Source organism: Oncorhynchus kisutch, linkage group LG29 (assembly GCF_002021735.2).
Source record: "Oncorhynchus kisutch isolate 150728-3 linkage group LG29, Okis_V2, whole genome shotgun sequence".
Lineage (NCBI taxonomy): Eukaryota > Metazoa > Chordata > Actinopteri > Salmoniformes > Salmonidae > Oncorhynchus > Oncorhynchus kisutch.
The window spans coordinates 30,189,812-30,206,829 of NC_034202.2; the positions used below are offsets into that span (position 1 = coordinate 30,189,812).

Consider the following 17,018-nt stretch of genomic DNA (forward strand, 5'->3'; position numbering starts at 1 on the left):
TCAGTATGGAAAAGAAAGCCTCTCGTAAGGCAATGCGAAAACGTATTTAAAATAATATACAATATAAAAGCTACTTTAAACAAAAAACGTATTTGTTCCTGTTGTTCAATCTGGAAGCTGATTGTCTCGTGCCTACGCTCTATGTATTCGTACAGGCTGCTAATTCTCCCTGTCAAACGTTGTTAGCTAGCTGTAGCTAGCCAGACTTCCATGTTTGTCAACTATGAGAGTTGTCGATGGACCTTCACATGCATTTTCTGGCTTGTAAACATATCTTCTAGACAGCTTATTTCTTGTGGCAATATGCCTAGTAACCTGTTCACGTTTGTAAACCACTCTGTGTTCTGCCCAGAATGCCTAGTGCTTGTCTGAGGTGGTCTCTCTGTCATGCACCTAGAGGGGTCTGTGGTGGTACTCCGAGCTCCTGGAGAATAGCCTCTGGGTCTGGACTCCTATCATACAATGGAAATGTGTAACTGCACCGTTGTCTTGGATGATCTCCACTGTCCACCACAGTGGATGAAGCTTGAGAAGGGCAGGTGCCTAACAATAAGAAGCAGGATCCCCGAGCCAGTGCCATTGGCATCTTGGCCGGAAGATCCACCAGCGCCACCTGCAGGTGATTAGTGAGACTGGAGAGAACATGGTTACCATGCATCGAGTTGATGTCCTTAGACTGATGGACGAGAATGGGCTAAAACTGGTGCCTCAACGAAAACAAAAGATCCACCCGTCTAATGACTGGCAAACATATCCACGAGGAGCAGCTCAAACTCTGTGAGAAACAGAGAGCCAAGACAGGTGTGTAATATTTAGCATATACAACCACTGTTTTACACCAGACACATGTACATCGCTACCTTGCACACAATGGTTGTATCCGAATTCTCTAAAATAAATGCCTTTTCTCCTATAAGAGCGATATTATTATTATTTTATTATACCTTTATTTCAACAAGGAACACAGACTGAGACCAATGTCTCTTTTACAGCTGGGCCCTCCGTATACATGTTTACACATACAGTTTAGGTACAATGATTAAGAAACTACACAAGACAAACAAAACGATCACAGATAACACACAAAAATACAGCAACAGATTATATTTACACTACAGGTTATTCCCCCAACAGCACTAGAACTTGCATTACCCGAAACAGTTACAAGCAATACAAAAATACAAATCCTCCAATAAATATTTAAATTGGGCGACAGGGGGACAAGAGTCTCAAGTTTAAGTTTAGTCTACAGGCTATTCCATAGGCAAGGAGCATAACAGGAAAAGGCAGCCAAACCCAACTCTGTGGAAATCGCATGGGCCTCAAGTATAATCCATGCTTGAGACCTGGTTTTAGGAATTCTAATTCTTATATTGATGAGTGATGATAAATAAATGTAGTTTATTCAGAAGTGCTTTATAGACAAACACGAGAGCATGTTGTTCTCATCTCACAGACCGTGAAGTCCAACCCACATTTTGATATAAAACACAGTGGTGTATATACTACAAAGCAGGTTCAATGAGTTAGTCAGCTATGTTCTGAAATACCTATTTTTTTGGAAAGGTAAGCTTGAAATGGGTATGGCCTCTGACTCAACAACCAAAAGAAAATAGAGTTTAGCTTTCTTAATGAACCCCCCAAAAATCCAGTTACTTCTGGTTGTTTATTGAAGTTCGCTGGTTAACTCATTGAACCTGCTTTGTAGTATACCCCTCTGATCTAAAATAAGAACAAAAACTACTACCCATACCAGAGGCCCTGTGCAGGTAAAGGAGCTCACCTTTTCCTCTGACATTGGTAACCATGATCTTCTAACCAAGCTGCGGCAGGTCCAGAATTGGCTGGATAAAAAGCACCGTGTCAGAATCACTCTGAGAACAGGATGTATGGAACATGTACAGCCACTGGTGAGATATCTATCGGGGATTGGTTTACCTTTACCTGTCTGATGCACATCATCTAAAACACTTATCGTATACAGATGATATTCACCATTGTTGTTTCAAAGACTGTAGAGATGACTGAATTGTATGCATAACGACTACAACAATCATCATGTACGTCATCTCCCTAACAAGCTCATGGAACTAGAGAACAGGTATCCATTAGTATTGCAACTAATAAACCTCCCATTTCAGACTAAAATGTGTCAACCTGGACAAACCCGATACCTCTTCACTATTCTGTAGTTGAAACCAGCAAAATAGTTAATTGGTTTTAAGTCTCTTTTTATTGCAAAAATACACATTCAATTCTGTATATGTACAACAACTTTCCTTTGGCAGAACAGAGACTCGTTAGCAACAAACTAGGCTCAGACATGCATAAATAAATACAAATGTATTCTTGTGGACAGAAAAAGGAGTGTGCCCTATTGTCTGTACAAGGACTCCATGTTGATTTTCCTGAGATGTGCAAATGCGGAATAAGCCAAATGTTAATGTTGTATTTCTATATGGAACGCGGTTTGGGTCTTCGCGTGTCAAAAAAGATACGTAAAATAACACTATTTAACATGTCAAATAAGCTTGTTGACCAATCAGGACCTGAATATGACTGCACGTCACACAATTTAACACGTTCATTAATTTTGTATGTAGTTATTACACATCCATTACACTCTCAATTGTGTTTGATATGTCACAACGGTTCATCAATACGTATGCTCTGATGCTGGTAAAGTTGTCTCGCGCACCTACAGTGCTGGTCATAAAAAAAAAGCTAGCTAGCTGATGACGCAAACAATGTTCTTCCCCAAAAACATAGCAAAACGACATCTGTTTCAGTATCTATAGCTAGGTGTCATCGAAAATAACCCTAATTTATAAAACCGTTCTTATTGATTAATGGTCGTCGAGACCCACCTGTGAAGCTAGCCACAATAAGGATTAGCCACAATAGTGGACTTTGCGGTTAGCCTTCAAAATTAAAGTATGTTATTGACAGTGACGCAAATGAATACAACTTGTATAATTATGCCATAATTGAATAGATCATTATGCACGAGGTTGGAATGTTATATAAAATCAACAAAATACAATAATTTGACAAATCTTTTGAAATCACACTGGATGTATTAGACTTGCATTGGGGTTATACTTATTTCACTGTGGATCAATGGCATGGGGTATCAGTCTACTCCGTGACACCCAGAGAACATTAGCATTGTAGCTCTTATTGCGAGACAACTGAATTGAGCCACATTTATTGTCAACCTCCTATGGTGTATTGAACATTATTCCCTAGGAAAAACAATACTGCATGGATGTTTTGGAGTCTGATTGGGAAACGTTGGGGGAAAAAAATATTGGGTATTGAGTAAACAGATCCCCAATTTCATTGATCCCCAATCCTTAGGTAAAGCTCTACAGAGCAATATGAATTTCAATACACACAATAGGCTGACCGGGGAGGTGATTTCAGTCACACGGTAAGAGCTACAACGCTAATATTTGCGTAAACTCTTCACAGTTGTGTTGTGGGTGTCACCAAGTAGACTGATATCCCATTTCATTGCTTCACATTACAACCTTGTTTAACATGATCTAGTCTAAATATTAGACTAGATATGATTCCACCAATTGTAACCTTCTGCATCACTTTCAGAGGTACTTTTATTTTGAAGGCAAACAGCATATTCCATTATTGTGCCTAATCCTATTGTGGCTAGCTTCACAACACATAACCCGGTCCGGTTGAGCTTTACTGGCCAGATTAAGCTAGCTGGCTGCTTATAACGTTAGCTTTGGGCAACAGGGTTAATTAAGTAGTTGGCTAGCTATTTATTTTCATGAACTTAAGTTCAGTTCCAATAGGCGAACAATTGGATACCGAAGCTTAAACTTACAAGGATTCCTAAATCATTGTTAAGAATAATTTAAAATGACTGCAGTTTCTACTGGTCATTGTTTTCAGGCTGGTTGTATTGGTGCTAGCTAGCTATCCCAGAAGTAGCGGTCGAACAAATAATGCCTTATTACCAACGCGGTACTTGTAAACGCATCGTTCGTGGCCTGCGTGTGCTTGGTTGCAGACTCTTTTTGTACAACTTTGACAGTGCTACTGATAGTAGTGGTGGCGCTTGGCTTGCACGTGCAAATAATAGAATTTAGTTAATTGACGTGTCAAATTAAAATCTTATTTAATGCGTCAAAGTGTTATTTGAAATGTATCTTTTTTGACACGCAAAGACCCAAACGCATTCCATAATTTTATGTTTTTTTTCATCCAATATGGAAGAGCTGCCATGTTCATCCTGTGTCCATCTGCGAAGGAAGTCAAAGAAATGAACAGTTGCCGCAGCACCATCCTGATACCAGCTCACAGCCCACCATGCCCAACACGTCACCTACAGCACTTAACTTAATACAATCAAACTGAACAGTTGTGCGTGTAAACTTATGAGCTCAAGTACAAATTAAAGATCTACGCACAGTGAACTAAACTAGCGAAGGCAATATCATGTTTTTTATGAGAGGGGGGGGTTGTCTGGAGTAAATTTACGCTAATTGGCACTGAAAGTAATACTGCCATATGGCAAAATCCGGTCAGATGGTCACAGTTTGATTTCTTAACCAGAGTTGCAAAAGACTGTGTCCTGAAGAAGGGATACCAGGCTAATAGGCTCTGATCCAACAGTGTTCGTTTGCTCTGACTGACCCCTTGCAATGGATTCTGATTGCAAAGCTGCATGAGGTTTTGGACGACTGTTATTCTTGGCCTTGTAACCACTCAGTCTGGAAACCAGGGATCGCTTGGGTCGGGGTTTCTTCTGCAAACATGAAAAATTGATTGTTAGCTAATACAGGGCTGAAACACTAACAGTTACAAATCAATAAACAATAACATGTATCAACCATTTTCATAGGATGTGAGGAACAGCACAAAATGTAAGGTTTAAGTATTGGCTACAAGAAGTGTGTGTTCAAACAAAATGAACGTATTCAAGCATACATGGCATGCCTATTCTAACCTGTTTCTTCCTTTCTGGATCGTGGACAACACTGTGGCGTTGTAAGCTTTGCTGCGAAAGACAGAGTTTTCTATTACAGGGAACATAGGTCCATATATCCATGTCATCACTGACATTTCCACTGTTAAGAAAATTTGTGAGGACAACTCTCCCATACAATTGACCTTCAGATACAGAAGCTGATTTTGACTAATAAGAGTGAGGTGAATCTGGTAGCAACACAACAAGACTCTGGTCAGGTATCCATACCTTCATGGCAAAGGTCTTTCCACAGTCTTCATGGGGGCAGGTGTAAGGCCGTAGCTCCTCATGGAAAGAGCCGATGTGGCTTTGCAGGTTGAATGGCGTAGTGAAGGACCTCTGGCACCCCTCCCTGGGACAGATAAACACCTGGCGCTCCTCTGCGTGGACACGCTGGTGCTGCTTCAGGAACCAGGTGTCACGAAACACCTTGTTGCACTCATTACACTGAAAAAGTGCTGGAGACATAAACAACACCTTGCAGTGACCTTCATTGACCTCTGAGACATACATTGTTGTAATTGTTTTTGTACACATACTGTTCTGAAAGCAATGTGTCAATCGTAAGGTGTGAGACAGCATACCTCTGTGTACGTCTCTCCTATGGTTAGTATACTCAGTCCAGGTCTTTCCGATGAAAGAACAGCCATCTTTTTCACAGGGGTAGCCTGTGTGTGAGAGAAAAACAACATTTTAGCAGTTAGTCTCCTACAAGGCTCAGACAATCCAGCTGCAGGATCAGGAGATAAATCTTACCTCTGTGCACCTTCTCGTGAAGCCGTAGTTTGTTGGGGAAAGTGAATTGTTTCTCGCAGCCCTCAAAGGTACAGCTATAAAGCCAGTGAGCGAGAAAGACAAAGGCAGAAGTGTTGTTCTCTAGACCAAAGCTAGGAGTGCTAGGCATGTTTTGTACTGGGTTACAATCTCCTGGATATTCAGTTCACAGGGCTCAAATCTTTCATATTTTAAATTAATTTACATTCGCTCCAGGACATCTGTTTTCAACCAACAACATGGGGTAATAACATTAGCATAACAAACAGCTTAATTTACTCACTGAAAGGGAGGTAGTTTGGTGTGCTGCTGGCACTCATGTGACTTGAGCTGATTGTTCTTCCTGAACACTTTCCCACATCCCTCAAAGCTACACTATAAACACAAAGAGTAAAACAATTATGGCAGCAATGCAAATTACACACCTGTTAGCTAAGTACTGCATTTCATAATACCTTGGCTGACTAAAACCAATAAATGTAGTCAGATTAACTCACCACATATTCATACAGTTTCTCCTCATCATGGTTGTGTTTGCGATTAACATGTTTCTTCAAATTGTAATTTGTGGTGAAGGCCTCTGTGCATCCATCTACTGTACATCTGTCAACAAACAGAACACCACTTGTAGCCAATTTGTCTGGAATGTCCGCACTAGCTGGCTAAATAACACAAATACTACCTAAAGGGTCTCTCTCCACTGTGGCTCAACTGGTGCCGAGCAAGGTGGTACTTGTCGCAGAATGACTTGTCACAGCCGTCATGTTCACACACAAATGGTTTCTGCAGAATACAGAAAAAAATTGAAGCATTTGTAGATGGAAAAAAATCGTGGTGGAATTAAATGCACAACGTGGGATACTGTTCAATTGCCATTACAATAAATACCCATTGATTATTGAAGAACAAGAAAACACAGGCAGCTAGTTTTGTACTAAGCTTGGTTTAGTCTCATCTGAGCGAGAAAAAACGTATTACTCTGGTGTTTGTTTTATATCGTCATTGAAGTCTGTATAACGTTTCACAACGTCGATCTCAGAGACTGCCAGTCCTTGCATTCACACACAGTCTATCAGTTTGAGACTGGTTTAATTCCCCCAAGAGCCTTATCAAACCATGTAGCGGGACTGCAGTTGTGCTGAGGCACGAACTCAGGCTTTAACTACCCAGCAGTACATCCAAACCTATTTTGGCAGCGGAATCGCCTAACAAATACAGGGAATACAAAATTCACTTGCCGGTGTCCATGGCATGTCTCAAAATGTTGCTAGCTAGCGGTTAGCTGACCAGTAAGCTGTACTCACCAGCCCTGTGTGCTTGCAAATATGAGCATCTAGTTTCCATGCTTTGTTGTACGATGCATGGCAGTCAGAGAATGAACATATAAAACTTTTGCGCGGTACTTGCTGACTTAATTCCATTATAATAATAAAAAGCGAGGACTACAATGTGGCGTTGACCCACACGCGTGCGGCGTTGACAGGAAGAAGACCATACGCCGCTACCATGTTGGCTCTAAAGAGGGGGGTTGTACAATTAAGTAAACTAAATACTATTCCAGTCACCAATCGTGTCAGTAAAGTGTATATTGTTGTTAAAAATTGTAATACTACGTCGAAACGGACACGTTGTTTCTGTGTTTTGTTGACACATTTGGGTATTTTTCTTTCGACGTTTAAAATAGGCTGACCCAGCAAGCCATTGCACTTGTTTTGGCAGACGGAGTGCCCCGTTTCTGACTCCGGCATTCTCGGCGCCTGTGGAGACGGGAATCCTATGCGGAGTGAGTTGCTCAGTATTGAACGCAAGTAAAAAAGCTAAACAAATTGTTGAGACAAAAATGTATATTGTTTCTCAAATAATTGATTGTTACATTAAGCAGTATTGAGACCAATGATGTAAACACATTTTATGTTTTTGTGTACATCATTGGTCTAAGAGTAGGAAGTAGACAAGAGACACCCCAGTGAGCACCCTCTGACACCGACGTCCATGGACGTTGAAAAGACGTTCAGCCCGCCCGCCCGCCCTGGCCTTGATTTCAAGTCCACAGATGTCGTTATCCGGTCCGGACCGGCCTTGATTTCAACATGGAATCCTCAACTGAAGCTAGCTAACTAGCTACCAGCTATCAGTCAGCTATCCACTGCTAGCGGTCATCAGCTAACCTTTAGCTCTGAAAGCTCTCGCCAGTTCATACAACGCGTTTCAAAGCAGAGCATACCGGACCTATTTTTCTTTCCATAGCCCCGTATTCCTACCGCAAACTCTGAACCTTTTCATCTGGATCATCGCAGCTAGCTAACCACAACACGGGTTGACTACTCCTGGCTAATGTTTCCGTCCCGGAGCAAGCACCAACTAGCATGGAGCTAGCCCATGCTAGACCCATCTCCCAGCTAGGGCTCCTGGGATACTCCTGAAGCCCACTCCTCGGCTACAATATCCGGACCCCTTCTACTGCTGGTACGGGGCACGGAACCCCGCCGATCCTTCACGACTGAAATACTGACATAATCTGCCCGAGGATCCCAACAGGCCCCTCAGGTGCGACGTCCCCTGAAGGCCCATTCTGCGAACCGCGGCCTGCTAGCTATCTAGAGCATATTGGACTGTTAGCTGATCCATCGGCCAGTTTCTTGGACCACTATACCCATTTTGCCAATTGGACTTGGACCCCCCTGCTACTTGGAACCCTACTAATTCCATGACTGGTCTATCGACCCCACCACACGTGGAGGCAAAAACAGGCTTTTACCCCATCGCAATGTCCCTCTAAGGCCCTTATGCTAGCTGCTAACTGCTAGCTTGCTAGCCCCGGCCTGCTAACTGTCTGAATCGCCGTGTCCCCAGCCAGCTCAACAACTCTCTGAACCCATACGATCACTTGGCTACGCATACCTCTCCCTAATATCAATATGCCTTGTCCATTACTGTCCTGGTTAGTGATTACTGTCTTATTTCACTGTAGAGCCTATAGCCCTGCTCAATATGCCTTAACCAACCATGTTGTTCCACCTCCCACATATGCGATGACATCACCTGGTTTAAACATCTCTAGAGACTATATCGCTCTCATCATTACTCAATGCCTAGGTTTACCTCCAATGTACTCTCTTCCTACCATACCTTTGTCTGTACACTATGCCTTGAATCAATGCTATCATGCCCAGAAACCTGCTCCCTTTACTCTCTGTTCCTAATGTGCTAAACGGCCAATTCTTATAGCCTTTAGCCTTACCCTTATCCTACTTCTCCTCTGTTCCTCTGGTGATGTAGAAGTTAATCCAGGACCTGCAGTGCCTAGCTCCACTCCTACTCCCCAGGTGCTCTCATTTGTTGACTTCTGTAACCGTAAAAGCCTTGGTTTCATGCATGTTAACATTAGAAGCCTACTCTCTGAGTTTGTTTTATTCACTGCTTTAGCACATTCTGCCAACCCGGATGTCTTAGCCGTGTCTGTATCCTGGCTTAGGAAAACCACCAAAACCCTGATATTTCCATCCCTAACTTTAAAATTTTCCACCAAGATAGAACTGCCAAAGGGGACGGAGATACTGCAGAGATATCCTGCAGAGTTCTATCTTACTATCCAGGTCTGTACCCAAACAATTCGAGCTTCTATTTCTAAAAATTAACCTTTCCAGAAACAAGTACCTCACCTTTGCCACTTGCTATAGACCACCCTCTGCCCCCAGCTGTGCCCAGAACACCATATGTGAATTGATTGCATCCCATCTATCTTCTGAGCTCGTGCTGCTAGGTGACCTAAACTGGGACATGCTTAATTAACACCCCAGCCATCCTACAATCTAAGCTTGATGCCCTCAATCTCACACAAATTATCAATGAACCTACCAGGTACAACCCCACATCTGTAAACATGCGCACCCTCATAGATACTGTATCATCTTAACAAACTCGCCCTCCAAATACTCCTCTGCTGTTTTCAACCAAGATCTCAGCGATCACTGCCTCATTGCCTGCATCCGTAATGGGTCTGCGGTCAAACGACCACCCCTCATCACTGTCAAACGCTCCCTAAAACACTTCAGCGAACAGGCCTTTCTAATCGACCTGCCTGGGGTATCCTGGAATGACATTGACCTCATCCCGTCAGTAGAAGACGCCTGGTTAATCTTTAAAAGTGCCTTCCTCACCATCTTAAATAAGCATGCACCATTCAAAAATGTTAGAACCAGGAATAGATATAGCCCTTGGTTCACTCCAGATCTGTCTGCCCTTGACCAACACAAAAACATCCTGTGGCGTTCTGCATTAGCCCTTGTGATATACAACTTTTCAGGGAAGTTAGGAACCAATATACACAGGCAATTAGGAAAGCTAAGGCTAGCTTTTTCAAACAGAAATTTGCATCCTGTAGTACAAACTCAAAAAAGTTCTGGGACACTGTAAAGTCCATGGAGATAAGAGCACCTCCTCCCAGCTGCCCACTGCACTGAGGCTAGGAAACACTGTCACTACCGATAAATCCACAATAATTGAGAATTTCAATAAGCATTTTTCTACGGCTGGCCATGCTTTCCACCTGGCTACCCCTACCCCGGTCAACAGCCCTGCGCTCCCCACAGCATCTCGTCCAAACCTCCTTCACCCAAATCCAGATAGCTGATGTTCTGAAAGAGCTGCAAAATCTGGATCCCTACAAATCAGCCGGGCTAGACAATCTGGACCCTCTCTTTCTAAAATTATCTGCCCGAAATTGTTGCAACCCCTATTACCAGCCTGTTCAACCTCTCTTTCGTATCATCTGAGATTCCCATAGATTGGAAAGCTGCTGCGGTCATCCCCCTCTTCAAAGGGGGAGACACTCTAGACCCAAATTGCTACAGATCTATATCTATTCTACCCTGCCTTTCTAAGGTCTTTGAAAGCCAAGTTAACAAACAGATTACCAACCATTTTGAATCTCACCGTACCTTCTCCGCTATGCAATCTGGTTTCAGAGCTGGTCATGGGTGCACCTCAGCCACGCTCAAGGTCCTAAACGATATCATAACTGCCATCGATAAGAGACATTACTGTGCAGCCGTATTCATCGACCTGGCTAAGGCTTTCGACTCTGTCAAACACAACATTCTTATTGGCAGACTCAACAGCCTTGGTTTCTCAAATGATTGCCTCGCTTGGTTCACCAACTACTTCTCCGATAGAGTTCAGTATGTCAAATCGGAGGGCCTGTTGTCCGGACCTCTGGCAGTCTCTATAGGGGTGCCACAGGGTTCAATTCTCGGGCCGACTCTCTTCTCTGTATACATCAATGATGTCGCTCTCGCTGCTGGTGATTATTTTATCCACCTCTACGCAGACGACACCATTCTGTTTACCTCTGGCCCTTCTTTGCACACTGTGTTAACTAACCTTCAGCCAAGCTTCAATGCCATACAACTCTCCTTCCGTGGCCTCCAACGGCTCTTATATGCAAGTAAAACTAAATGCATGCTCTTCAACCGATCGCTGCCCTCACCCGCATCACTACTCTGGACGGTTCTGACTTAGAATATGTGGACAACTACAAATACCTAGGTGTCTGGTTAGACTGTAAACTCTCCTTCCAGACTCACATTAAACATCTCCAATCCAAAATTAAATCTAGAATCAGCTTCCTATTTCGCAAACAAAGCATCCTTCACTCATGCTGCCAAACATACCCTCGTAAAAATAACTGTCCTACCGATCCTCGACTTCGGCGATGTCATTTACAAAATAGCCTCCAACACTCTGCATCCAATTTGTTGAGGTCTATCACAGTGCCATCCGTTTTGTCACCAAAGCCCCATATACTACCCACCACTGCGACCTGTATGCTCTCATTGGCTGGCCCTCGCTTCATACTCATCGCCAAACCCACTGGCTCCAGGTCATCTACAAGTCTCTGCTAGGTAAAGCCCAGCCTTATCTCAGCTCACTGGTAGCCATAGCAGCACCCACCCTAGCACGCGCTCCAGCAGGTATCACTGGTCACCCCCAAAGTCAATTCTTCCTTTGGCCACTTCTCATTTCAGTTCTCTGCTGCCAATGACAGGAACGAACTGCAAAAATCTCTGAAGCTGAAGCTGGAGACTCTTACCTCCCTCACTAGCTTTAAGCACCAGCTCACAGATCACTGCACCTGTACATAGCTCATCTGTAAATAGCCCATCTACCACATCCCCATACTCTATTTATTTATTAATCTTGCTCCTTTGCACCCCAGTATCTCTACTTGCACATTCATCTTCTGCACATCCTACCATTCCAGTGTTTATTTGCTATATTGTAATTACTTCATCATCATGACCTATTTATTGCCTTACCTCCCTTATCCTACCTCATTTGCACACAATGTATATAGACTTTTTCCTATTGTATTATTGACTGTACGTTTCTTTATTCCATGTGTAACTCTGTGGAGTTGTATGTGTCTAACTGCTTTGTTTTATCTTGGCCAGGTCGCAGTTGCAAATGAGAACTTGTTCTCAACTAGCCTACCTGGTTAAATAAAGGTGAAATAAATAAAAATCCATAGACACCTGAATTGGACTTGGATTGGCCCATATCTAGACGTCTATGGTTGGTTCAGGTTTGGTTAAAGTTTGGACAGCACAGTACAGCACAGTAGAGTAGAGCAGAGTACAGTCAGGGCCGGGATTATGGGTGGGCCTTAGGGGGCCTGGCCCTCCCTACCATACATCTTTGCCCATCCAAATAAAATATTTTAATATTGATAATTTATTTGAATGAGACACACGCCGGCAGAAATACTAATCAATCTCAGATAAAGCATTAGAGCGAGAGAAAAAGCACCCCTCTGTCTCAGTATGTGTAGCCCATGTATCTGATGCTGTCTGGCCAAAAATAGTATTATATTTTAGCAGACACTTTTATCCAGAGCAACTAGGGTTAAATGCCTTGCTCAAGGGCACATTGCCAGATGTATTTACCTTATTGACTCAGGGATTCAAACCTGCAAACCTTTGGTTACTGACCCAACACTCTTAACCATTAGGCTACCTGCTGCCCACAGTATGGCATGTCGCACTCTTTTTGCCCAGACAGCATCAGAGACACATTAAAATGTAATACAATTTTACAGTCCAATTACGTTTTTACTATAAAACCCACAAACCCATAAAAATGTGTACACGTGAATGCATGTCCCGTGAAAAAAATAAACATGGAAATCAAATGCCCTTCCAACTGATTATTTCTGGAGCAGTCCCTGAGTACAGTACAGTTAAATATAGTAAAGAAAAGTAGAGTATAGTTCATTACAGTATAGTAGAGCACAGTAGTGTACAGTATAACATTCTGTATTATAGTGTACTGTACTCTACTGTATTGTACTGCACTGTATGGCAATGCACTGCACTCTACTGCGCTCTACTGTACTATACTGTGCTGATCTGTACTGTGCTGTCCAAACTTGTGAAACATACTGTAGTTGTCTATGATTGGTTCAGATTTGGTCCTGTCCGGAACAACCAAATTTGGTCTTGCATTGGGGCGGAGCTTATTAGAATAACATCCAGCATGCTTTGGAAGTGTTCATTTTTACATTCACATTTTGGCCGTTTAGTAGACACTCTTGTCCAGAGCGACTTACAGACTTACTGTAACCGTTACTGGGAATGTTATTGTAGTTGAAGTGTTCTGTTGTTTTTTTCTGTTGTCAGAAAGTGTATGTGACGGATGTTGGCTCCCTTTCCCTATTGCAGCACTTTCCTGCAACCAAATAACCCAGTGGCCTGATGGGTGGATTGTTATGAATACTTTTCATAATATCAAAATTAATAACAATTATTTTTTTAAACCTGCTGAAAATCTGGTGTTTCTATGTCAAATGGTTGTGTTATATTGGGATGCAAACTCAAAATTGAACACATTTCAAGTCTATAACTGACATGGTACAGCTGTCTTCTTTATGATTTGCCCATAACCATGTGTTTGAGGTGTATACTTTTGTGTCAAAGTAGACTTGTTTAAGACTACTAAGAAACACTCTGTGTGACCCTGAGCTTGGCCCACTGCAGTAAAAGTTTTTTTGAATGTGATATTGTCACACCTGATCAGAATGATCTAGAATGTCACTGTATGAGTTAGCGTTAAGATTTCCCTTCACTGGAACTATGGGGCCTAGCCCGACCCATGAAAAACAGCCCTAGACCATTATTCCTCCTCCACCGAACTTTACAGTTGGCACTATGCATCCAAACCCAGATTTGTCTGTTGGACTGCCAGATGGTGAAGTGTGATTCATTACTCCAGAGAATGAGTTTCCACTGCTCCAGAGTCCAATGGAGGCAAGCTTTACACCACTCCAGCTGACGCTTGGCATTGTGCATGGTGATCTTAGGCTTGCGTGCGGCTTCTCGTCATGGAAATCCATTTTATGAAGCTCCCGACTAATAGTTATTGTGCTGACATTGTTTCCAGAGGCAGTTTGGAACTGGGTAGTGAGTGTTGCAACCAAGGACAGACGATTTTTACACGCTACAGGCTTCAGCACTCGGCGGGCCCATTCAAATGGACCACATACAACAGGTGTAGACCTTACAGTGAAATGTTTATTTACAAGCCCTTAACCAACAATACTTTAGAAGTTAAGAAAAGTAAAAAATAGAAAATAAAAGTCACAAATAATTAAAGGTTGCAAGTTCAAATCCCCGAGCTGACAAAGGTACAAATCTGCCGTTCTGCCCCTGAACAGGCAGTTAACCCACTGTTCCTAGGCCGTCATTGAAAATAAGAATTTGTTCTTTAACTGACTTGCCTAGTTATATACAGGTAAAAAATAAAATATAAAATAAAATAAAAAACGAGACTATATACAAGGGGTACCGGTACAGAGTCAATGTGCAGGGGCACCGGTTAGTTGATGGAAATGAGGTAATATGTACATATAGTTAGAGTTAAAGTGACTATGCATAGATAATAAACAGAGTAGCAGCAGTGTAAAAGAGTGGTCTGGTAGCCTTTTGATTAGCTGTTCAGGAGTCTTATGGCTTGGTGGTAGAAGCTGTTAAGATGCCTTTTGGACCTAGACGTGGCGCTCCGGTACAGCTTTTCTTGTGGTAGCAGAGAGAACAGTCCATGACTAGGGTGGCTGGAGTCATTGACATTTTTAGGGCCTTCCTCTGACACCGCCTGTTATAGAGGTCCTGGATGGCATGAAGCTTTGCCCCAGTGATGTCTTGGGCCGTACGCACTACCCTCTGTAGTGACTTGCGGTCGGAGGCCGAGCAGTTGCCATACCAGGTAGTGATGCAACCAGTCAGGATGCTCTCGATGGTGCAGCTGTGGAGCGTCTTTTCAGTCTCCTGAGGGGGAATAGATTTTGTGATGCCCTCTTCACGACTGTCTTAGTGTGTTTGGACCATTCTAGTTTGTTGGTGATATGAACACCAAGGAACTTGAAGCTCTCAACCTGCTCCCCTGCAGCCCTGTCGATGAGAATGAGTATTTGGTTCTCTTTTCCCTGTAGTCCACAGTCATCTCCTTTGTCTTGATCACATTGAGGGACAGGTTGTTGTCCTGGCACCACCCGGCCAGGTCTCTGACCTCCTCCCTATAGGCTGTCTCATCGTTGTTGGTGATCAGGCCTAACACTGTTGTGTCATCAGCAAACTTAATGATGGTGTTGGAGTCGTGCCTGGCTGTCCAGTCATGAGTGAACAGGCAGTACAGGAGGGGAGTGAGCACGCATCCTTGAGGGGCCCCCGTGTTGGCGATCAGCGTGGCGGATGTGTTGTTACCTACCCTTACCACCGTGGGGGCAGCTTGTCAGGAAGGATCCAGTTGCAGATGGTATTTAGGCTCGGGGTCCTTAGCTTAGTGATGAACTTTGAGGGCACTATAGTGATGAATGCTGAGCTCTAGTCAATGAATAGCATTCTCACATAGGTGTTCCTTTTGTCCAGGTGGGAAAGGGCAGTGTTGAGTGCAATATAGATGGCATCATCTGTGGATCTGTTGGGGCGTTATGAAAATTGGAGTGGGTCTACGGTTTCTGGGATAATGGTATTGATGTGAGCCCTGATCAGCCTTTCAAAGCACTTCATGGCTACAGACGTGAGTGCTACGGGTCGGTAGTCATTTTGCCAGGTTACCTTAGTGTTCTTGGGCACAGGGACTATGGTGGTCTGCTTGAAACATGTTGGTATTACAGACTCAGTCAGTCCCTGCCATATTTGACGAGCATCAGAGCCGGTGTAGTACGACTCAATCTTAGTCCTGTATTGACGCTTTGCCTGTTTGATGGTTCGTCGGAGGGCATAGCGGGATTTCTTATAAGCTTCTGGGTTAGAGTTCCGCTCCTTGAAAGCAGCAGCTCTACCCTTTAGCTCAGTGCGAATGTTGCCTGTAATCCATGGCTTCTGGTTGGGGTATGTAGGTACAGTCACTGTGGGGACGACGTCATCAATGCACTTATTGATGAAGCCAGTGACTGATGTGGTGTACTCCTCAATGCCATCGGAAGAATCCTGGAACATATTCCAGTCTGTGCTAGAAAAACAGTCCTGTAGCTTAGCATCTGCTTCATTTGACCACTTTCTTATTGACCGAGTCACTGGTGCTTCCTGCTTTAGTTTTTGCTTGTAAGCAGGAATGAGGAGGATAGAATTATGGTCAGATTTGCCAAATGGAGGGCGAGGGAGAGCTTTGTACGCGTCTCTGTGTGTGGGGTAAAGGTGGTCTAGATATTTTTCCCTCTGGTTGCACATTTAACATGCTAGTAGAAATTAGGTAAAACATTTTTGAGTTTCCCTGCATTAAAGTCCCCGGACACTAGGAGCGCCGTCTCTGGATGAGCGTTTTCCTGTTTGCTTATGGCCGTATACAGCTCATAGACCGCCAACCCTTGTCTTACCAGAGGCCGCTGTTCTATCCTGCCGAAAAACTTAAAACCGCCAGCTGCATGTTATTCATGTTGTTGTTTAGCCACGACTCAGTGAAACATAAGACATTACAGTTTTTAATGTTCCATTGGTAGGATGTACATGATCGTAGTTCGTCTATTTTATTATTGACTGATTGTACGTTGGCTAATAGGACCGACGGTAAAGGTAGATTACCCTCTCGGCGACAGATCCTTACAAGGCACCCAGATCCTTACAAGGCACCCAGTCTCCTCAGTCTCTTTTTCCTGCGAATTATGGGGATGAGGACCTTGTCGGGCACCTGAAGTAATGCCCGCCCGACTCGTTGAAGAAAAAGTATTCCACCAGTATGGGGTGATTAATCGCTG

At 43.3% G+C, this 17,018-nt stretch overlaps 2 protein-coding genes across 5 annotated transcripts; one reads left to right on the forward strand and one right to left on the reverse strand.

Annotated features, from left to right (window-relative positions):
• The first annotated feature begins 303 nt into the window (after window positions 1–303).
• Window positions 304–2,056, forward strand: LOC109873872 (translation initiation factor IF-3, mitochondrial-like). Its single transcript, XM_031809070.1, is given in 4 exon segments — window positions 304–310; window positions 561–705; window positions 707–801; window positions 1,759–2,056. Coding segments are annotated over 4 exon segments (441 nt in total). The 3' UTR covers window positions 1,953–2,056.
• A 158-nt stretch (window positions 2,057–2,214) lies between these two features.
• On the reverse strand, window positions 2,215–7,425 carry gtf3aa (general transcription factor IIIAa). 4 transcript variants are annotated; one of them, XM_020466106.2, is made up of 9 exons: window positions 7,075–7,420; window positions 6,453–6,553; window positions 6,268–6,373; window positions 6,054–6,145; window positions 5,753–5,835; window positions 5,581–5,664; window positions 5,225–5,454; window positions 4,976–5,026; window positions 2,215–4,774 (listed from the first exon to the last, which is right to left on the reverse strand). In XM_020466106.2, the coding sequence occupies exons 1-9, from the start codon at window positions 7,189–7,191 to the stop codon at window positions 4,574–4,576; spliced, it is 1,065 nt and encodes a 354-aa protein (XP_020321695.1). In that variant the 5' UTR covers window positions 7,192–7,420; the 3' UTR covers window positions 2,215–4,573. The 4 variants fall into 4 exon arrangements, with proteins under 4 accessions (XP_020321695.1, XP_020321696.1, XP_031665298.1 ...); XM_020466107.2 differs by having other exon boundaries at window positions 5,753–5,826; window positions 7,075–7,417; XM_031809438.1 differs by lacking the exon at window positions 4,976–5,026 and having other exon boundaries at window positions 7,075–7,425.
• Between the last annotated feature and the right edge of the window lie 9,593 nt (window positions 7,426–17,018).